Source organism: Boleophthalmus pectinirostris, unplaced genomic scaffold, assembly GCF_026225935.1.
Source record: "Boleophthalmus pectinirostris isolate CB_2022bp ecotype Guang Dong unplaced genomic scaffold, ASM2622593v1 HiC_scaffold_18, whole genome shotgun sequence".
NCBI lineage: Eukaryota > Metazoa > Chordata > Actinopteri > Gobiiformes > Gobiidae > Boleophthalmus > Boleophthalmus pectinirostris.
Window position 1 is genome coordinate 43,143,263 of NW_026571133.1, and position 24,380 is coordinate 43,167,642.

General features: G+C 41.7%; 1 protein-coding gene across 1 annotated transcript in view; it reads left to right on the top strand.

Moving 5' to 3' along the window:
* arrdc1b (arrestin domain containing 1b) overlaps positions 1-24,380 on the top strand; it is a 93,102-nt gene that overhangs the window by 49,563 nt on the left and 19,159 nt on the right. The window contains exons 2-3 of the mRNA XM_055153571.1: positions 2,078-2,188; positions 21,427-21,477. Of these exons, the coding sequence (XP_055009546.1) occupies positions 2,078-2,188; positions 21,427-21,477 (162 nt within the window). The remainder of the gene's footprint in view (positions 1-2,077; positions 2,189-21,426; positions 21,478-24,380) is intronic.

The following is a 24,380-nucleotide window of genomic DNA, read 5'->3' on the forward strand; positions in this document are numbered from 1 at the left end:
GACGATGAATGAGCACTATAACTGATCTGAGAGAGCCTGCAGGGCTGTCGGACTTTCATTATCAGTGATCTGAGTTTCAAAAATCAAACTGATACACTGTCTAATATAATCAGTAGTCAGTAATGTCATTTCATTTTTATAGTTTACTCTGCAGATTCACTCAGAATATTATGATATTGCTAATTATTGAAAACTTAATTACAAAAACATTGGACATGAAGGCCAAGATGACATCATTTTGTGTTTTGGTTCTGAAGATGATTATCAGAATGAGCCTCACATCAGTGACTCATTTGGGTTGGCAGTTGCGGGAATCCACACAGGCCAGTGTTGGCTTGCTTGATGATCTGTGTAGTAGGGATGTGCATAATATCTAAATATCGATATATCGTATGATATAGTATCAACATTGTGGGCTGATGTATCAGTATATCTTCAAGAGAACTTTTGGTATATTTTACTAAACTTATTTTGTTACAGAGACACAGTTTTGTTGTTTGTTTAGGGGAAGGAAACTCCTTTATGCAGCACATTTGACATTTTCACTGTTTTGATTAAAATGTTTGTGTTTCATATGAACTTTACACAAGAAGTGGTTTAACAACGACATTTAGTGTCACAGCCATGATTTAGTCTTTATTTTTATTGAACCATATCGAATCAATTTGAAATATATCGTATCGAATCGAAAGTGCACTGTATCAAGATATGTATCGTATCATGGCCTTTGTATCGAGATATGTATCGTATTGGCCACTTCTTAATGATACCAGCTCTACTGTGTAGTGTAGTGTAGTGTAGTACTGTCTCTCTGCAGGACACCAAAGACTGCACTAACACTGGACATTCTGTTCTGCTTTGGCAACACAAGTATTAAAACGTAACATCTTGAAATGCGTCGTCAGCTCAGACTGGAGCTGTGACAATGAAACTCTCCTCACCACCTGCAGGGCACCACTACTGCTGTCCAGCCCGAGCCTCAGGAGCCACAGCAGCTGGAGCAGGGGCCCACACTGCACTTCTCTCAAGTGCTGCTGTTGCTAGACTTTGAAGCTCAAGACCTGCCTGTCCTCCAACATGTCCCACTGCTGCTGGACAGGAGCTGTGGTCTGCTCTCATGAACCTCTGTGGTCACATCATGTCCATAAGCCCCTGGACAAGTGCCTTTGTCTACAACTAAACTACTAATAAGAACAGGCCCTAAACCACAGAACCTGCAGCCAATCTCGAGTCAGTGCTAATGCAGCCTCTGCAGCTCAGGGAGGGAATTCTGGAAGTTCTGAGCTTTTACATGAGCCATGGTCCATATACTGAGACTGAGACAAACTTGGAAGTGTCTCTATCTGCAGGTTAAGGCACTGAGGACACAGATTCAGTTATGATTTTTGTACTTTTTAAACCCGTAAGAGCACAGACTACATACTGTCCCTTTAAAATGAACGTCTAGTGATAGTAGCCAAAACCTTTACTCAAATAAAAATAGTGTTACTTCAAAACAAAATCACTCATGTTGTGGTCCAAGACATTACTCAGAATAAAAAATATATTAAATAATTGATAATGTACAAAATCTGATAAATAATAATACATAATAATTGAAGAAACTAAAACATATTTTCTCAAAACTGAATATATTTTATATTTTATTAATGCACTTCACTGTTACTCTGCAGTTTTTCTCGTGGAGGATGTTCAGTGTAAATGACATTATAGGCACATTATGAAGAAGTATCAGTAACAGTGCTGCAGTACACACACACACACACACACACACACAGAGTTGAGGTATTTAGTCACACTTTAAATCTAAACCCTAACCTAAAGGGCACATATGCAAAATTGTTTATATTATGTTTCTCCCTTGTAAAAAACATATCTTTATTTGTGTTTTGCTTCATTCACGCTTGTTTCATTCATCCATTCAGCCAAATTCGTCTTCTCTGAACACTCAAAAACACTTGGTTTGTGTACAGTATTTATGTCATGAGGTCCTGTTTCTTTCCTCTTAGTTATTAATGAATGAATAATAATAATAATAATAATAACGAATGCTGTCTTCTGTCTCTTGTCACTGCAGCGATCAAGGTGAGCTGCCAGGGCTCATGTGGAATCTCCAACAAAATGAATGAGGCGACCTGGGCTGTGGAGGAGCAGTACTTCAACAGCACCCTGTCTGTGGCCGATAAGGGTAAGTCTGCAGCTTCATTCGAAACACAAGCCATGTTTACATGATGTTTTTTAATTCCGAATTAATTGTTCTGAATTAAAATATTATCCTTTGATTTTACATGGAATAATTCCAAAATGTTAAATCGCCTTTATTTAATTCTGCTCAACATTGTGGGTTCGGGAAGGGTTCTGACACAAACATATTTACGTCAACCAGAAGAAAATACACACTTCAGCTTTTACCGACTTTTTTGTCATCTCATTTTGTCGTTACGCCGTTACGACACAAACATGAGCCAAACTTTTTTGTAGTCATTCTGATGATAATGAAGCAGCAGCTGGAGAATTCTCTCACCCGCCCATTAACCCGTGATTATATCAAAGTTAAACCCACACCCGCCCGGACCTGTTAAATTTACGACTTCAAGAATTACAATCACGAAATGAAATAAATCGGTTGTGCTTTCTTCAGTACGAATACGAATTCACAGACGAAACTCGACTGTCATCACTTCACAGGCCTTATTTACTGAGCAGAAGAAACACTGACCGAGATGCCGGATTTTGTGCCTCACATGCCACAGACTGACCCAGGACTAACCCAGGCCTAAACCAGGTCTAAACCAGGGCTAACGTAGGGCTGATTCCAGGCTGAATCAGGAGGACTCAATCAGGACTGAACCAGGACCAAACCAGAACTGAACCAGGACTCACTGTTGGGACAGGCTCAGAGGTGCACCCGTTTAGACTGTTGGGTGACTGCAGACAAAACGACTGGCGTAGAGCTCCGTGCCCCACGGACGTAAGTGCAGCTGTCGCCTGATCACGCTTTGCGGACACCCTGCTCCACAAGCTTGGGGTTCTCTCTCTTAGATCCAAGATTAGTCCTGGTTTAGACCTGGTTTAGACATGGTTTAGACTGGTTTAGACTTGGTTTAGACCTGGTTTAGACCTGGTTTAGACCTGGCTTAGACCTGGTTTAGACCTGGTTTAGACCTGGTTTAGTCCTGGTTTAGAAGTAGTTTAGACCTGGTTTAGAACTGGTTTAGACCTGGTTTAGACCTGATTTAGTCCTGGTTTAGTCCTGGTTTAGGCCTGACCCACCCGTGTGTAATCACTACCCACCCGTATACCCATCCGTAAAATTCCAGAACATTAAAACCCGCCCGTTTCAGCCACTATTCGCCTGTACCCGCCTGGGTGCAGGACTCTGAGTGAGTTTTCCTTCAATCACTCCCTATTCAACATTATAAACCTGATTACCCCATTATATTCCTCTGCCGTGCACAACAGTCTTCTCTCCAGACCTCCGCTCCATTCTCTGGCGTTATTGAGCTGTTAAAACGTCCACCCGCTCTGTCCTGTCAGGTGACTAAAGTGTCATGAAATTTACGGCCCGTGCCTCTTCCTTCATTAGCTTCATGGAGCAGGTGGAGTGTCTGCGGGGAGCGTGTCGTGGTCACAACTGGACAGTAGCATAAAGTGATGATGGTGATATTTTCGCTGCTCTTTGCTTGTCATTGAGGTGCAGATAATGTGCTGTGTGGCTCTGGAGTCTGTTAAAATGTGCACGGATGTGTGAAAAATGCTCCCTCGTCCTGAGCTGATGGGGCTCATCAGAGCGTGTAATCCCGGCTGGTTAATGATCCACGAGCTGCGCCATTTTTCAGCCCACACTTCCACCGCTTCTTAAAGCTTCCAGCATCAGTACCAACAGGACAGGAGCACACAAAATCATGACTAAACAAGGTGAAACGACCTGGAAAAGCACTGAATTAAAGGGCCCATATGACGCTGTTTTCTGATCTGTGTTATGTTGTTTCCTGTTGTGTTTTTTTGTGTTTAACACAAAAACCCTGAAGATTTAAGCCAAGTTCTTCTCTCAAATGGAAAACACTCTCTTCTACCTTGTGATGTCATGTGGTAATACAGGAAGTGTTGTGTTTTTTAACTCCATACACCTTCACTAGACTCAGAAGTAACATGGAAACTACCACTACATGACATCACAAGGTGGAACAGAGCATTTTAAGCTTTGGAGATGTAAACAGACTTTAGCATATTATGTGTCATGTACATTTCAGTTTTAAGTTAATGTTTACTTCATATAAGCTGACTCCCATGGCTCGGGTCTGTCAATGTCTGACTGAAACGAGTTACACATTTGCCACATTTACGTCAGAGCAAGAATTTAAAATAAAATGTATTCTGCTTAAAAAGGACCACATAAACACTTAATTCCTAATGAAAATAATGACTCAGAATTAAACTTAATTTTGAAGTAATTGGATGGTTTATTCTGATTTTAAACCTGAATTATTTTATTCCTGGATTATGTAAATGGTTATACTTCTTAAAAATAATTGCAGTTGTAGCATATATGATGATGCTTGCCAAAATGAAATAAAGATTATTGCAGGCTAGATCAGAAGAAGAAGGTATCGGCTCTGGGAGGTGCGTGACAGAATAATACTGAGTCAGAAATTATGATTTAGTGGCTGGTGCCATGTATTAACAGTGCTTACAGTGAAAAAACAAAAACAATATTTACAACTCTGCAGATTAGTGATCAAGCTTGATACCAATAATAGTTGAGGTACATTTGACAGATTTTCTTAGAATGAATGTGTAACCATATATACAGTTTAAACAGTACAGTAGTAGAGTCCAGTGATTTTTTTCCTTACTCCCAACCATTTACTGCAATAGCAGTACAGTCACTATCTCACTTTCCACAAGGTAGTAGTGAGTATGAGAGTCCAGAATTTTGACCGGGGGTTTGAATTGTCCTTAAGCACAAAAAACAGTAGTAGGAATGAGTAGTGGGTAGAAACAGGGTGGGGAGTGGACTGGCTGTACAGCCTCCTACCAGACCGCAGAAAGAATGATGATATGGTTCACGCGGGTTCATGGGCTGTTCTAGTTCGCCATCGAAGGGGGGTTTGCACCCAATGGGGCACACCTGGCCTGTATAGTAACAGATAGGACCGTAAGTAATGGAATAATTCAATTAGCTAGCTATATAAATTTCAATTAATTAATCAATATCAGTGTCAGTGTATACACATTATTTACAGAGTGCACATTCAATAATATTTCCCTTTAAAAGTGCATTTCATTGATAGAATACACATACAGACAACTAACAAATTGCACTTGCATGGTAATCAAATGGGCTTAAATGGCTTTTAAATGCATTGGTAATGCACTGTAGGGTCGGAACAATGACCTGCAATTGGCGACATTTGCATATGAATGACAATCGGGAGGTGAAACAACAAGTGTAAAATGCTAGTGGCATAAGTTGCTAATGCTAACAACTCGGTAAACAACAAACAGACTCACCAATCCCACTTGAAATCTTTGCGCAGCTAGAACATGTCCTCTGCGGTGATAATGAGACCTCTAAAATGTAAGTTACAATTTTAGTTTTAGAGCGGATACATCAAAGAAGAAGTTGTATTTGTGTGGCTCACCTGTGCAGCAGTCCTGTGGCTCCTCTCCCCAACTCCTGAATGACGGAGAGCAGCCACAGGAGGCTTGTATCGGGCGCTGCCAGAGACCTGATTGGATGATCGCACGCTGTGTGTGCGTAGCGTCACGTGACTTTACGTGGTTTACGTACAGGTAGAAATAACAAATATTTTATTCAACATGGTTAGGCACGTTTTTAGAACCTGGGTTATACAGTGGTTTAGCACATGCTCGTTGTGTCGCTCTTCTGACGCGATTCAGACGATCTGGCTCCACCAGTCCAGGTTTTGGACTTTCATCCACGTCTCTTTGGATTTGTGAGCAGGATGTGGGAGTGGGCTGAGGTAGAGCAGCCTCACACTCACTTTGTCTTCTTCCTCCTTCTCCGACACTCTTCCCTTCTCCTCCTCAGCTGACAGACGTAAAGTGTGATGAGACAATTCTCCAGCACAATTATCAGAATGACTGTGGAAAAAGTTTGTACAAACCGAGATGACAAAAAAGCTAAAAGTGTGTGTTTTCTTCCGGTCGGTTGTGTCTCTGTCCAATCAGAACCCTTCCCCACCCCCTGACACTGAGCAGAATTAAATAAAGACGATTTAATGTGTTTTCCATGTAAACCTCAATTTGGAATTATTATTTCCATTTAACTCGAATGACAATATTTAAATTTAATTTCAACTGAATTCAGAACAATTAATTCAGAATGAAAAAAACATCATGTAAACGTGGACATTATCAGTCTGGACCAGCTCTCACTGAAAGAGGTGTGGAAAAAGGGGAACATCATGATAAATACTTGAATCTGATTGGCCAAAGCTCCACAGAGCAAGCGAGAAATCAAACTTATATATTTCTATAACTTATAGATCTTCCCTGTCCACAAATGCACAAAGCGATGTACAAAGCTCTACACTAAAATTGTAATATTAGAAACAAAACAAAACGTGTAAGAGATTTCTGCTAAAAAGTTCTGAAGAGTGCATGTCTGAACCCCTGACGGCCTGGGTCCAATCACACCAGTGGTCATCTCTGGAGGCAGGGAGAGATAAAAGTGACAACATTTTTATGAGTACACCTGATATTTATTACACAGAGTCAATGACAACAGAATACATGTTTATTGTTTCTATATCTGAGGTCGATATGAAGTGTAAAGGCCAGTGTTTACGGCGATGACTCTGGAGTCCACAGCACAGGATGAGTGGACATACTGTAGCTTTGAAATATGGATAGTGTATATGGTTTGTGCAGCAGTAGGCTCCTGTGATAGCACTTTTCCATCACTTTAATGGGCCCTCCTCTGGCTCCTGTCCACACGCCTCATGTCCTACACTTAGAACGGTGTCCAGCCTGTTAGCGCTCTCTCTGTAAACATGAGATCACTCCTGTGTATCCCAGCGCAGCATCCAAGTGCAGAATAAAGAAGTGGATTACAGTAAGTGAGTGTGGCGTCACCTCTATAACGTTCGGCTCCAGTCAAGTAAAGCTCATCGAGGCTGGGACAAAAGAGCGCAATAAAAACACCAGGCTCATGCAGAGTGGGTTAATACGAACACTTTAAAACCAAAAAGAGGAGTGTGACTGCAGCAGTTACAGAGAGAGCAGTGACAGTTTTTATATTTAGTAAGTATTTATAAATTTATATATATAGTCTATAGTAGTGTGACCATATCTGCATTTGTCAAAACCAGGACACTGTACGGGGGGTGGGAGGTGGGGCCTCATCATCAATATTGAGCTAGTCTCACCTGGCAAAACTTTTTAATGTTTTTTGGTGTCCTGTTGAGCTTTGAGGTCCCTGGCACCACCATTGAACACTGAAACATATGTGCTGCTTTACACACTGTGCACACGGCCTCACACTTGTCCCGACGAGGATGGAAAGCGGGGAAATTCTTGTACAATCCATCCATCCATCTTCTTCCATTTATCCGGGGCCGGGTCACGGGGGCAGCAGTCTAAGCAGGGACTCCCAAACTTCCTTCACCCCAGACACGTCCTCCAGCTCCTCTGGGGGAACCCCCAGGTGTTCCCAGGCCAGTCAAGAGACATAGTCCCTCCAGTGTGTCCTGGGTCTTGCCTGGGGGGACATGCCCGGAACACCTCCCGAGGGAGGCGTCCAGAAGGCATCTGGAACAGATGCCCAAGCCTCAGCTGCTGCTCTTGACGTGGAGGAGCAGCAGCTCTACTCCAAGCTCCTCCTGTGTGACTGAGCTCCTCACTCTATCTCTAAGGGAGCGCCCAGCCACCCTGCGGAGGAAACTCACTTCGACCGCTGGTATCCGTGATCTTGTCCTTTCAGTCATTACCCAGAGCTCATGACCATAGGTGAGAGTAGGAACAAAGATGGACCGGTAAATCAAGAGCCTTTCGACTCAGCTCCTTCTTCACTTCTTGTACAAGTCATAGTTAAATGCGCATTTGGGTTTTGGCACGTTGCAGGCTGACCGACTGTTTGTGTCTGAGTCTGTTGAACTGTTTGTCCTTCTGAGTGCACAAAGAGCTACGAGAGACACTCAGTTTAATGGCCCAGTGAAAGATCATGAAAACCTGGACATTTCCATCACTTAAGATAAGATAAGATAAGATAAGATAGGCTAAGATAAGTTAATCCTTTATTGTTTCCCATGGGAGAAATTTGTCTTGGGACAGGGGGTAACATGCTTTATCAAAAACAGGACAACACAACACAAAACACCATATAAACAAACACCACAATAGAACAAAATAAATACGAGACCAAGTATGACCACGAGTGATGCACCAACAGGACCCTTAACTGATTCTTTACAGGACCCTTTGCATTCTTGTATTCTGCTAATAATTGCACGTTCTCTAAGTCTATGTGCAGTTTTGATTGCACACTCCCTAAGCCTTTTACATTTATTTTTTAACTGCACTATCTGAGTTTAGCAGATTAACGGCTAATACTTTATACTACTTTAACTTTATTTAAAAAAAAACAAAAAAAAAAAAACTTGACAAACAGAACAGGACGTGAAAAACTGACATGTCCAGGGAAAAAAACGGATGTTTGATCACCCTAGTCTATAGTAGTATCCCAGTGTATCCCTGTATCCCGGTGCAGTATCCCAGCGCACCCAGTCTGAGCAGTTTATGAGAGTCCATGAATAATACATGCTGCCTGCTTCCTTCATCTCTGTCATTTTTCCACTGTCTCCTCTGCACTGACAATGTGGCCCCCGGGGGTCGGCTCACTGCTAATGTGCTATGTGTGTGTCTGGGTGTGTGACTAGGGCCCGGTCAGTGGAGGAAGAGGAGGGGAGGGGTCAGTGGAGGACCGGGGGAGTGTCCTTGGAGACTCGTAGTGTTAATTTGTTGACCTTCACAAAATGGCTGTGTGTCACTCTGTCACCGCTGGGTCACGAGGTGTCTGTCTCACTCAGCGTTTAGCTTAACAGTAAACGATAACTGCTAATGAAAATGGCTGGGTGTATTGGCCCGGCAACGAGACTGATAACGAGAAAAAATCTTTTATGCAGAAGGATACCAGTGTGGTCTCAACTCCCTCTGTTGGCCTTCACAGTGTTTCTCATACACAGGGGCCTGGTCAAGCAGAAATAAACAGCAAGGCCAAAAATTCAAGTTAATGTATCTGATATAAAAATGTATTCAACAGAAACATATGTACTCTAGTTTATGAAACTGTTGACCTTTTTTCTGGACCATTTTTGGTTCTAAAGTTCCATACGTTTTAAACAGACCATGTATGAAACATGGAACAAAAATTATCTCCCAAATTTCAAAGACCTGCAAATCAATGGATGTATTTCATCATATCTTGTGTTATTTGATCTTTGAACTGTTGATGAAGGTACATGATTTTACAAAAAAATTTTATTTAAAATGATAAAAATTAGCTTGGAAGGACTGACATATTTTATAGAAATAGTTTCCTTTCATTTTGAAATAATATTAAAGTATTCAGAAGAAAAAAGTTGACAAATGATGTAAAATCCTGCACCTTCTACTTGTTTGCACAATTTTCCCTCCGTTACTTTTCCCTCCGTTACCATGACCTTTTTTAATAAAAAATCTCATGACTCAAAAAGTAAGAGGTTTTTCAACCTAATCTTGTACCATATGGTAGAAAACTATATGAAGCAAATATTCAAACCAGTTTGTTAAGGATATGGAAGTGAGAACCAAGAGTTATCACTGTTTGGATTTATTGCCCAAAAAGTGCTGCATATTTCATTCCCTCCGTTTCCGACATGAGTTTTTAAAAAGATTTTTGAAAGAATATCGCAGGTTTAACTTGACCCTGTTGGAGTGTAACTCTTTCCTACATTCTGATACTTTACTTATTTCAATAGTTCCTCTAGTTTCTGAATAAGAGACATTTGAATGTCAAAAATCTGCCCCTGTTTCCCTCCGTTACTGCTTGACCGGACCCATAGAGAAATCTGTGGTGCAGCGCCACAGAATGAAAACTGAGCACTACAAACAGATTTCTTTATTATTTTTTTATTTTTTACACAATTCTAACTCCAACCCCAGTGAGCAGGGTGATGCAAAGTGCGATCAGGCAACGGCTGCGCTTAACTCTGTGGGGCTCAGAGCTTTGGGTCAAACCTTACGCCTGCGGTCACTCGACGGTTTACGCAGGCGCTCCTCCAGGCCGGTCCCGACACTCAGAACCATAATGATGAAATGATGAAGCCCGGCACGGTCTGGGGAATATTCTGGCCCAGGTTCCCTCCTGCACAATAAATGGGCCAGAACCCAAGGAGGTCCTTATGATTGGGCACTGGAGTTATTTTTCAGAAACCCACGTAAAATGAGGTGTTCTGACAAGACATGCATATGCACCAAACCAGGTTCATGCTGCTTCATGATTTCATTTAGTTGCCTTGTTGTACATTTAGTAGTTTCTTATGTCTAATTATGGTATTTTATTGATTTAATTTGTACTATTATATCATTCTTACATTATACTATTTATTTTGTTTTACCAAAAAAAGTTAGATACAAGAACAAGTTCATTTTGGTTGAGCTACTCTAGGTCTTGAGTTAAGTATTTGACATAAAAACTTCAAGATTTATTTATTTTTTTGTAAATTATTCCGTAAATGTCAAAGAATCTAAAGTTAAGGTAAAAACTAAACTTTAACATCAGTTTTGTTCAGTAATTCTCAACATGAAACTTAAAATACAAGTCTTCCTCAAACATAATTTGTATGAGCAAATTCAAAGAGCAGATTCAAACATGACACTTCCAATCAGATTTGTTTATTTCAGTGACACGTGTGAAATGAAAGAGCTCATTGGTTACCTAACGTTTTGAAAAAACTTGAATCTTTCACCTCACATTAACAGTTTGGTGCACACTGATTCTGTAGAAATCGGTGATGTTTTTCAGTTCCTTTTGTGATACGGCTTTCTCTTTTTCCATTTAAACAGCCATATTCGTTTTGACACAGATGACCATGAGAGTCCCTGATTGGCTAATCCACCTGTCAATCAGACTCACATCTTCATACAGTATTGGAAAAGTTTTTATTCTGGATCCCACGCAACCACAGTGTCAACAGATTGTCTTTGCACACCCCCTGTCCCCGCCCACAGCCGTGTACTTACTTGTGGTTCATGCATGAGCTTCTTCCTGTCTCCAGCAGAGTCAGTTTGGCAGTTTTAAGCAGGAAGTCAGTTCATTTGTTTTCATTACAGTCAATTTCTGAAACATGACCTGACCTTATTCGGATTAGTCATACCTCCTGACTTTACGCGGCTTCGTCTACCCTGGTGACAGAATGCAAGAAAGTTTGAAGATAGTCTCAAAAGTCAAGTCAAGAAAAAGTACAAAATGGATTTAAACACATTTCAGGAGTCTACGATCAATATGAGCGTGCACCGAGCTGTTTAGGTTTGATTTTCAGCAAAAAGATGAGAGTGACTAACTGAAAAAGTGAAGAAAAAAAAAAGCTTTCTTGCTTGTACCTGTAATTTTCCATGTAAGAGACTTGTTGAACAGCACAAATCAGCCCTGTTAAATCAGTTCTCCATGGTCAGATTGTGTTAAAACAAAACTCGAACACAAATCGAACACATTTTGAGATAGAGCAGTGTCAAGCAATCAATCAAAACGACTTTGAGAGAGGTACTTTCCGAGGGACATTTTAGCTGTTTTTTGTGGTAAAATAATAATGTAAATAGTATGTCTTTAACACATATTGAAAGTGGGGGTCTGCACACAGGTTTCGTGGTAAATGAGGTAAAAGTCGTGGCCACATCCTCCACAAGACGAGTGAAACCAGAGTGTGTTAATCTGAACCAGAAGGCAAACACCCAAAGTTCAAACACAATGAAGTGTGCCACACCTGTCCACAGCACACACACACACACATACGCACACAGACACACACTCACACACACACACACACTCACACGCACACACACACACAGACACAGACACACACACACACTCACACACACACTCACAGACACACATACACAGACACATGGAACAGGTGCAGTGTCCAGGGAAAGTCACTGACCAGGTCTGTGTGTGGGAGTAACTAACCAGAATGTTCAGTGTTCAAGTATCACACGACACCTGAATAAACTGTAAAAATAAGATCAACATTGAAAGAATCTGTTTGTAAGATTCTGATTAAACATTTATAATCTAATGTGATCTAATAATATGATCTGTATTCCAAGATTATTACTTACTTAATTTATCATTGCATTTATGTAGCGCCTTTGAAGACACCCAAAGTGCTTTACAGAGAATTATTCAGTCACTCCACACTCGGTGGTGTAAACTACTACTGTGGCCACAGCTGCCCTGGGGCATACTGACGGAAGCAAGGCTGCCAATCTGTGACATCGCTCCTCCGACCACCACCACCATCACTCACACACACACACACACACACACACACACACACACACACACACACACACACACACACACACACACACACACACACCACTTTTATACTAGGCAATATGGGTGAAGTGCCTTGCCTAAGGACACAATGACACCTGTGGCACCTGAAATTCCCAGTCCCAGTGGTCTCTCATCCAAGTACTAACCAGGTCTGGTCCTGCTGAGCTTCTGAGATCTGATGAGATCAGGCTTTGACAAGTATGGCCACAAGATAAGATTTGATTAAATTAAATATTGCGTTCACTGATAACGACTGCAATGCTGATTTAGTCTGAGTCACAAAAACATTGTGCACACTGGCCCAGTTGTGCCAGTGATGTAAATCATAATCTGGTGTTTTGGTTCAAGACAATTTTCCAATCAGAAAGCAGAATACTTCAGCACTCAAAGTTGCCACTGAGGCTACTTTCATACTGCAGGGCTTAATGCTCAATTCCAATTTCCGATGTTTTTGTGAGGTCGTTCACATTTCCAATTAAATGCGACTTGTATTCGATCCCCTGTGTGAACAGTAAACGGCCCGAAAGTGTCCCACATGTGCACTGGAGACACAACAACGTCAACCACAGCGAGCGTGCTCTGTGTTTACAGAAGTTGTCTAAACATGGACGCAGCATTGAGCACCTGGAGATTTTAAAGTTCCTCTCGTACTGGAGCCAGAACATGAACAACTTACTTGTTTTAAAGAGGAGATTGAGAAGGAGAAGGACGAGGTTTTTTGAAAGGAACGTGTGGATGTGGAGACGGAGCCAAGAGTGTTGAGTGGTGATGTGCTTCACTTCAGTCACACAGAGTTCATTAACAATTTTTGCCTACTTCAGCGCAGAATAGTGACGTTTGTGTCTTGTTGATAACGTGTAGGTGGATGAATGCACTTTGGCCGTTCACACTGAAGTCACATGTCAAAAGATCAGATATGTATCAGTTTCAGGAGCACATATCCAAGTGGCCTGGGTCACATTTTGAAAAAATCTGATCTGTGCCGTTCAGACTGTCATTAAAAGATCAGATACAGGTCACATAGAAGCCAAAAAATCGGATTTGGGTCACTTCAGGCTGCAGTCTGAACGCAGCCTTAGAGTCCTGAAATCCAGCTGGTTTAAACCTGAAAGGACGCACTGATCAGAATGGTCACTAGCACTGATCCTGAGTCAGTGTTAGTGCAGCCTCTGCAGCTCACTGAGTGAATTCTGGAGGTTCTGATCTTTCACATGAGGCCTCTTCATATAGACACACACTTGGTGCTCTACTGTGCATGTCTCCTACAGAAAGAGCCACTGTCCTGTCAGAAATCAGCTGAAAAGTCCCCATGGCTGAAAGGTCCCCAAGATGGAAAGTCCCCCTGAGTTGTACCCTTTATGAAACTATGTTAGTTAATCATTAAGCATCATTGGATCATGAAGACATATCCCACTCATTAATGTTCATTTAGCATCAGTATTATTTTATCACACGCTCATAAACTGTTTTAGTGCTGTCAACAGAGCATAGGTAACATTGCAACTTGATGTTAACTGCACAGACAGTGACGCTTTCTGCACATAAACAAATAATCAATTTATACTGAGACTGTAGGTGTCCTCTGTCTGCAGGGTAAGACTCTGAGGACACAGGTTCAGATGTGGTTGGAGAAAAAACAAAAGAGTGCATATAGGAGTGTGGGCTACATACCATTAGGGATGTAACAATAACCGAAGTCATGTCAGTAATATCATGGACCATGACAGTATATCAAAATTACAAGTTTCTTTGCTTCAATTCACTGAGCATGAGCTAAAAAAACAAAGGGAACTACATAAACCATGATCTTTTGCTCTGTTTCAGTGCAGACTACATGAAATAATAACTATAAGCACTTTAAATCCTAGTTCTTTGGATATTGGAAATCGGACAGATTTTCCTGTACTGAGTGGCTTTTGGGACCAGAAAGAGGAAGTTGACAGTATTTTTACTCCTAAGGTCATGGTAGTAGATCACAGCTGTACTATTAGTAAATGTTGTAAGAATAGTAATAGGAAGCTGCAGTCAAAAATAGTAGTTGTAATATTAGCAGTAGAAATGACAGATGTCACAGTTAAGTGTTTGTCCCTCCTCTGTAGCGTCTGTGTGAGGCTTTGAGTCTGTGGACAGTTGTGTTGGAGATATGCAACTTTAGAAGAGCACGTTTATCGGCGCTAAAACGATCAGAAAATGGCCTCAAGAAATGTCTAGTGTAATCTCCCAAACAACTGTACAAAGAGATGTTTTGTGGTTCATTTCATGCTTCATTCACATTTTATGACTAAACCAAGACATTTCCTGGGACATTTTAGTTCATTCTTGATGCATCGTTAAAGAAACTGTATGTAGTCTGCGCTCTTAAGGCCCGTTCAGACCTAGTCAGATGCAGAGTCTATGGATGTGGTACGTATTGAGCGTTCAGGCGTCAACAGTCTAGACACGTGTCCGGGGCGTCGGGGTCTGAAGTTGAAAAAGCTGAAGTTTTGGTGTCAGACATGCCGCGTCAACCAATCAGGGACGACTATCCAGAGATGTAGCGACTATTATCCGGAAGAAGCAGAAGAAAGAGATCAAAAAGGAGGAACTGGGATGGGGAGCCCAAAACAACAGCAAAGCATAACCCCCGCAACCGCCGAGCTGCACCAGGACTGGACCAGGACTAAACCAGGACTAAACCAGGACTGGACCAGGGACTAAACCAGGACTAAACCAGGACTAAACCAGGACTGGACCAGGGACTAAACCAGGACTAAACCAGGACTGGACCAGGACTAAGGACAACCAGGACTAAACCAGGACTAAACCAGGACTAAACCAGGACTAAACCAGGACTAAACCAGGACTAAACTAGGACTGGACCAGGACTACAGCAAGACTGGAACAGGACTGGACCAGGACTAAACCAGGACTTAACCAGGACTAAACGAAGACTACACCAGGACTGGACACCAGGACTAAACCAGGACTAAACCAGGACTAAACCAGGACTGAAACAGGTCTAATCCAGGACTAAATCAGGACTGAACCAGTGTCATTAGTGGAGTACAAATATATCCAAGCCCAGCGAGTCAATCACCTCTGCTGATGGTTTTATGTAATAAAAACATTAAAGTCACTCTCTCGGTCTGGTCCATCGTTCCGGGAAAAGACAGGAAATGGCACTTATTTCCAGGACAATGGACGCCCGGACGCACATCAAGTATTTTTCTCCCATTCGTCCACGACATCCAAGACGTGCGTCGGGGGTGTTTGAACTCAAATGCAAAAGTGTCCAAATAGAGGTGTCCAAGGTGTTTTTTGATGCTGTGGTCTGAACGCAGCTTTACACTTAAAGAAAAAAAAAAAAACTATAATCACAAATGAATCTGTGTCACCAGAACCTTAACCCTCAGACAGACACATCCAAGTGTGTCTCATTCTCAGTCCAGACAGACCATGACTCTTCTGCAGGAGCTGGAGTTTAAGTATTGACCGTTGAGACTAGGGATGGGCATGATTAGTCGATTAATCGATAATTGATCATTAAGAATTTCATCGATTACGTTCATTTTAATCGACAAACCGAATGTAGTTTGCTGTAGTGTGACCAAACAGGTCTGTACATGTGTCTCTCTGCACTCAGAAGGAGCGAGACACAAACAGTGGGTCAGTCTGTAATGTGCCGAAGCACAAATGTGTATTTAACGATGATTTGTACAAGAAGTTCCACGCTTTCCGTTGCGTTTGGGACAAGTGTGAGTCCATGTGCACAGTGTATAAAGCAGCACAGATGTTTCTGTGTCCAGTGGGAAAAAGTTTTACCAGGTGAGAGTCGCGCAATGTCGATGACGAGTCCCCACCTCCCTCCCCCCGTACGGTGTCCTGGTTTTGACAAACCCAAATCTGGTCACACTAACCTGTATTCACCTGAGTCATGTCTTTTAATCTGACAGAAATTGACCGCATCACCGCACAAGAGCTGTATTTTTTATCTTCGCTTAGTTTATGCAAATGAGTCATGTGGTTTTAAGTTTTGTTTCTGTGAGAGTTGCGCAAAACTGAATTAAACACATTATAATGTCAAACGGGCTGATGTGGCTCTAGAGTCGTAAAGTTGAATTTATTTATGCAGATTAGTAGTGCAGATAGTAATAATAATCATGATCAATTTAATATAAAAACGTTAATGATTAATTGATAATCAATCGTTCATTATTCCGACGATCGATTAAGAAAATGTCATCAAATGCCCATCCTTAGTTGAGACCAGAGAGAGGCATTTTGGGTTTAAACCACTTGGATTTTCAGCATTGAAACTGGCAACACAAATTACTTTCATTCTGTTTTCTGATTGGATAGTTATCTTGAGAACCAAAAGTTCAAATTATAACATAAACGCTTGGCCATCATGTCCAATGTTTGAAATAAATCAGCGTTACAATTGTTATCAGTAAAAGTGATATTTGATTTGAACATGTTTACCTCGTATCACAGTTAGGTCACAAAGTTTAATTTATCTTACACACTGTCCCTTTAGAATCTGAATAACGTTATCAAAATAATGAGTACAATTATTAAGATGTTTAGTTTTTTCATTCTGGCCCACACCTCGTCCTCTAAGATAAACCTTTAAAAGTGCAGAGCTGACGATTCGTGCTGTTTAAAGTGTATCTAGAGGAACAGTGCAGAGGTGAGATGAGCTGATCACATCTCCAGGACAAAGCCGCGCTCTGCCGGTCCTGTGGCTCTATTAAACACCAACCTCCACCAAGACGTAGAAGGACACACAGGAAACATTCCACACCTGATAGTTTTATGCTAAGGTTATACAGAATATTGATCCTGTAGGCCACATAAAACACCTCAACTTGTCTTTTGGTTCATTGAAATATTTTATCAGAGGACACATATTGATGCTCAATTGAGTTTTGGGAGCTTTAACAATGTTATAATGCTGCTCCCTTCTCCAAAACATACCTGGAATTGTGTGGTTTGTTTCATTCATGTTTGTTTCATTAATCCATGAATCCAAAATCTTCTTCTCTGAGCCTCTAAATCAGGAGTCAGCAATTCTTTTTCCCAAATATTGTGGAAGGCTGGACCAAAATGCTTGACTCAGTTCTGCATAATATTAATTGTATTTCTTGATAAAAAGCAGTAAATATCATTGGCAAGAGTTTATGTTCTGACTAAGCAATGGAAAAAGTGAGGTTGTCTTTCAAAAAATGGCATTAAAATAACAACTCTAAAATAAAAGCAATGCAGCTTTAGTCCGTGCATGAGGTCAAATGATAAAATATGTTTTTATCCAATTCTAAATGATCTTAAAAGGGCTGGTCAGAGTAAACACAAAGAACCGTATGCTGCCTGGGAGCTGGACAATGCCCAGGTCTGATATAAAATGCTCTGCTCCCATTTTGCCTTGACTGGCCCAGTAAAACAGTCCATAAAACATCACTGGACTAGTTCTGCAGGTGAATTGTGTTCACTCAGCCTTAGGGATGTGGAACAGGTGTCAGACCCTCAACCAGAAATGTTACACAGTGCACCTTTAACCATCTGTGTGTGTATGTGTGTGTGTGTGTGCGCGTGTGTGTGTCCTCTCAGAGCTGTCTCATGTCTCTGTGCTTCACGTTGTGTTTAGTCACTTCAGAACAGAAACACACACACACACACACACACAATCTCACACATAGACACACACGCACACAGAAACTCCCATATACGCACACACCCCATCACACACACACACACACAATCTCATACATAGACACGCACGCACACGCCATCTCACACACAGACACACACACATAATCACACAATCACACACACAATCTCACACACAGACACACACACATAATCACACAATCACACACACAATCTCACACAAGGAAAATCATTAACTATTAGCTCCACTCTCTCTCTCTCACTCCCTCCATTAACTCTGTCCCTCCAGCTCCTCTCCTCTCCTCCCTCACCCCTCTCTCTCTCTCTCTCTCTCTCTCTCTCTCTCTCTTTTTCATTTCTGTCTCATTCGCGTCGCTCTCCCTCTAACTCTTTCTCTCTCTCTGTTTCTCTCTCTGTCTCTGTCTCTTCTCTTTCCCTCCCTCTCTCTCTTCTCTCTTTCTCTCTGTTTCATTTATCTCTCTCTCTCTCTCTTCCTCCCACTAACTCTTTCTCTCTCTCTTTGTGTGTGCGTTTGTGCATCCCTGTGTGTGTGTGTGTGTGTGAAACTCCATCCCACTGGGAAGTAGGTGAGTTCTCCTGGGACGTCCAGTGCTGAAGTGTCGTCTGAAGTGTCGTGAGCAGAGTCATGTGTGTTAGTGTGTGTCGTGTGTGTTAGTGTGTGTCGTGTGTGTTAGTGTGTGTCTCTTTCACATTCCACACAGCCCTAAGCAATATACTCTTGTGTCCTTGAGCAAAACACTTTTCCCCCATTGCCTCTGCTTGTTATGTACATTAGTGAATGAGTCAGTGAGTGTGGAGCATTGGTTCCCAGAGACAGAGGAATGTCTATTGACTTGGGTCGTGAAGGTTTGTGACTTTTAAAATACAGATATAAGTTTGGGACACACTGGTACAGAGCATCCGGCTGATAGAAATAAACCTGCTGAGTGTAATCGTGCCGTGTTTTCAAGTGGAACTAAACTCTAAATGCACTTTTTTTCCTCCTTAACTGTATAAATGGAGCAGCAGAATGCTCAGGTCAGTTTTGGTAACTTTAGTGCAGACTGGGTTCATTAGCATAGTCTGATTCATCAGCCGGTTTCACTTTGTGGAAACCGTCTGACCTCGAGTACTTTTAGACGAGTACTTTTTTATTTAACTAATTGCTGCTATTTGGTAGTGACGTATGTAATGCTTCAAATCCTGTAGGAAGAAGAACAATAACGTCTTTCCTCTTGATAAAATTCACCAAACATTCTCTTTGTTCTGGTGTGGTACAGGATTTTGACCCCACGGTGAGGTGACCCCAAGGTCAACATACCATATAGTATTTTGACCCCGGGGTCAGAATCCTATGGTATGTTGAACCCCCTATGAAAATCTATATTTTATTAATAAAAGAACTTGAATTCTATCGAAAAACTTTGAATATTAATACTACATCTGCAAATTAAAACATACTGACATATTTAAAAGTGTTTTTTGAAGAACTCAGACACATTTTTTATGTTGATTATAACTTTTGAATGTTAAAAATTACTTAGTCGTTTAAACATATTTGACTGAAAATGAAATAAGTAGTTACTAATTAGTTAGTTAATCAAAGTGATGTATAATGATTTGGAGTCTTGTTAAAAATAGACAGAACTGATCAATTGAGTAGTTAAATAGGGGAAACCTATGACTATAGTAATCTGACCCCCCAATATATTTATTATAGTTATGATGATGTAAAGTAAGAAGTAATGTTAATTGAATATTGACAATGATCAATTATATATATAAAAATTAAAAATCCTATGAGTATAGTAATCTGACCCCCCAATATGTTTATTATAACACAACATGACTAAATTGAAAGTCATTATTCTTACAAACCATTGCCTAAACTGACTTTATGATTAAGGATTATCTGAACATAGCAAACTAAAACCCATAACAGTGTAAAATACAACATAAAAAGTGACAAGATTGTTATGTACTTGCAATTACGTTACATTTACACAAAATACCAAGTCGTTCTCCATCAAAACATTCCTTAAAACACAAAGAAAGTGAAAGATAGTCAAAGTAAATGACATGAGAAATAATGATCAGATGAGTAGCTACTAAAGAAAAAAGTAAGGGGAGTAAAAATCCTATAGGGGGTCACTTTACTATAGAGGTATATCACCCCGGGGTCAAAATACTATCTCACACCGGCTTTAAATCCTCGATCTCGGGAATCGTTGCCAACACAGAATGTCTGTCTTCGTCTTTGTCTCCATCTCGACGCTTTGTTTACTGTTGTGCTGTTCCACAAAAGGGACCCAAACAGACACGATGAGTTTGACGTCATGGTTTCACAGCTCGGTCTACAACGTCCGGGGATCTTGCAAATCGTCTAGTGTGTTCTGACCTAGTCGCTGGAGAGAAATGGAATTGAGCAGAGGACTAACATTTGCTGCTTTCTGGTTAAAAATGCCTGAATCTCAAGTTCATGCTGCCTTCAGTGGCCTCTGCACTGCACATTTCTCTGATCTAGATCAAGATTTTAAAACTTATATCAGGTTATTCATCTTGTTTGATTTATTATTTACTTACTAGTTCAGAGATGCTTCATTCTAGTCTAGAGGTATTTTATTTTAAGAGAACTTGTCAAGTAAAATGATCTAATTTCACTACTTTTGAGTCATTTTCTGATAGATTTAAATGTTTATATCTTACATTTTGGCCAAGCTTTTTTCAGTGTATGATTTTGAGTAGTAGGTGACATCACACAGGACTGCCCTGGTTACGGACAGGTGTTTCTGATACAAACACCTGTCTGAAGGGGCGGGGCTTGAAGTGTGGACACCTGTTAGACCAATCACACTGCTTTACGGGGTTTTTGCATTTATTAATGTGAGTTTTTGTGCTCTTACTGAAGACTGCTCGTGTTTCCTGTTTAAACTGGGCCCATGTGACTTTATTTTCTGATCACGTTTGTGTAATAGAGAGTCAGTCTTTGTCCCTGCCACTGTGAAATCTACGAGCCACAATTTTTGAGCCACAATCCAGAGACTTGAGGGTTTGTCACACAGTCTGGTGAAGATCAAACCTGTGTGGAGTATTTCAGATGATAGAGGAGAGATTTTATCAACAGTGAGGCTCTGTGGAGTTTTGCAGAATCGTTCATCATGGACTCTGTGCTCGTGTCCTCACCCTGTCTCTGTCTCTCTCTCTGTCTGTGTCTGCAGGGACGTTACCCTCCGGAGAGCACACTTTCCCATTCCAGTTCGTCATTCCAGGTGAGCGTAGAGCCCGATCTGTCTCTCTCTCTCTATCTCTCTCTGTCTCTTTGTCTCTGTCTTTCTCTCATTCTCTGTCTTTCCTGCGCTCTTTTTCTGTCTCTTTTTTGCCTCTGTCTCTCTCTCTCTCTCTGTGTGTCTCTCTGCTTCTGTGTCTCTCTTTAGCTGACTGCTCTCTGTCTTCTCTCTCTCTCTCTCTCTCTGCCTCTACTTGTCTCTCTCCCTCGCTGCCTCTGTCCTCTCTCTCTTATCTCTCTGACCTTCTGTTTCTATCTCTCTGCCTCTGTCTCTTTGCCTTTGTGTCTCTCTGCCTCTGTGTCTTTGTCTGTCTCTCTCTCTCTGCCTCTGTCTCTCTGTCTTTGTCTCTCTCTCTCTCTCTCTGTCTCTGTCTCTCTGCCCGTGTCTCTCTCTCTCTCTGCCTCTGTCTCTCTGCCTCTGTGTCTTTGTCTCTCTCTGTCTCTGCCTCTGTCTCTCTGCCTCTGTGTCTTTGTCTCTCTCTGTCTCTGCCTCTGTCTCTCTGCCTCTGTGTCTTTGTCTCTCTCTGTCTCTGCCTCTGTCTCTCTGCCCGTGTCTCTCTCTCTCTCTCTCTCTCTGCCTCTGTCTCTCTCCCTGTGTCTCTCTCTCTCTCTCTCCCTGCCTCTGTCTCTCTCTCTCTCTGCCTCTGTCTCTCTGTCTTTGTCTCTCTCTCTCTCTCTCTCTCTCTCTGCCTCTGTCTCTCTGCCTCTGTCTCTCTGCCTCTGTCTCTCTGTCTCTCTGTCTCTCCTCTCTCTCTCTGCCTCTGTCTCTCTGCCCGTGTCTCTCTCTCTCTCTCTGCCTCTGTCTCTCTGCCTCTGTGTCTTTGTCTCTCTCTGTCTCTGCCTCTGTCTCTCTCTCTCTCTCTCTCTCTCTGCCTCTGTCTCTCTGCCCGTGTCTCTCTCTCTCTCTCTGTCTCTCTGCCTCTGTGTCTTTCTCTCTCTCTCTCTCTGCCTCTGTCTCTCTGTGTCTCTGTCTCTCTGCCTCTGTCTCTCTGCCTCTGTCTCTCTGTCTCTCTCCCTGTGTCCCTCTGCCTCTGTGTCTCGCTGCCTCTATGTCTCTGTCTCTCTGCCTCTGTCTCTCTCTGTCTCTCTGCCTCTGTCTCTCTGTCTTTGTCTCTTCTCTCTCTCTGCCTCTGTCTCTCTGTGTCTCTCTGTCTCTCTGTCTCTCTGCCTCTGTCTCTCTGTCTCTCTCCTCTGTCTCTCTGTCTCTCTGTCTCTCTCTGCCTCTATGTTTCTGCCTCTGTGTCTCTGTCTCTCTGCCTCTGTGTCTCTGTCTCTCTCTGTCTCTCTCTGTGTCTCTGTCTCTCTGCCTCTGTCTCTCTGCCTTTTTGTCTCTCTGTCTCTCTCATGACTGGCATGTCGTCTACACTCTTACATTTTTAAAAGAGAATTACAAACACCTCTGAGTCTGTGTCGGCAGAGTCTTCACGTGCAGAGAGAGGACGCCTGTTATCAGTGAAAGCTTCATTTAATTTGAACATGTCTCTGGGGACACAGTCAGTCCCCGTCCACCAGAAAAATGACAGAGTGCAGCATTAAAAATCAAACCACCGTCTTCTCCAGCGCACGGATGTCTTTTCTCCTCTGCTTTTGTCTCCCAGCCTTCGCGATTTATGACGTGTTGTTGCTTTTTCGTGTCTCCCGATACGAGCGTGAGGTGCTCAGGCAGTGGGTGCAGAGCGGGCGCCCGAGGGTGCCAGGTGCCAGGTGCCGGCGTACAGGGTGCTGGTGGTGGGTGGCACTCACAGGGGGCAGGTTATTTTTAGCCCGGTGTAATGAGTGTATGCCCCTGCCCACCTCTCCTCTGGCTGTTAGGATACACTCAAGACAGAAACACAAGGAGACACTGCCCCCTACTGGCCACTGATCCTCTTGTCCATGGGCCATTTGTTCTTTTGAATTTCAGTTCAGAACGAAAAACAGTAAAATGAAAAATTGTTTGTTATTTCATTTTTTCGTTTTTGTGTCAAACAAAAACAAAAACAGATTTTGACCTTTATTTCCAATATTTAATTTAATGTTTCTTTCAAATAACACCAATTTAAAAAAAACAGTCTCTGTGCCGATTTTAAATTTGGTATTTTATTCTCCCTGGTTTATTTGTCCTGGAAGTTTTGCTGCTCAGCATTGTGTGTGAATTCAGAGTCAACAGAACAAAGGAGAGTTTATCGCTGTTTCCTGTTTCTCGTCGTGGAGTACAGCAGTTACTTTGTAAGATGTGAAAATAAACGCATCAGTATAAAAGAAGAGCTCATGTGTGTGAACAAAATTACAGTGATTTTTCAGGTAAGTCCTTCTAGCAGCAGAACTTCTGGGGCAAATAAACTAGAAAAAATAAAATATCAAAACTGAAACAAGCACAATAACTGTTTTTTGATTGGTGAAATAAACTTGGAAATAGAGGTTGAAATCTGTTTTATTTTTGTTTGACACGAAAACGGAATAATGAAATAATAAACTGTTTTCCCATTTGATTGTTTTTTGTTCTTAATTGGAATTGTAAAAAACAAATGGTTCATGGACTGGCTTGAAATAAGAATAGATCATTATAAAACAGATTTGCTTTTTGCAAAGTGACTTCTGTTTGGGAATGAACAGTTCTACCTGTAAACAGAACAGAAATAAAACATTACATATGAAATCTTGATCTGTTTCTATACATTCTGTGAAAAGTTGCCAGTTTCAATGCTGAAATCCAGTGTGTTTAAACCTAAAATGCCTCTCTGATCTGAATGGTCTCTACCTAAACCCCAGCACCTGCTCCAATCCTGAGTCAGTGCTAGTGCAGCCTCTGCAGCTCAGGGAGGGAATTCTGGAGGTTCTGAGCTTCACATGAGGCCTGAACATAAACTGAGAATGAGACAAACTTGGATGTGTCTTTATCTGCAG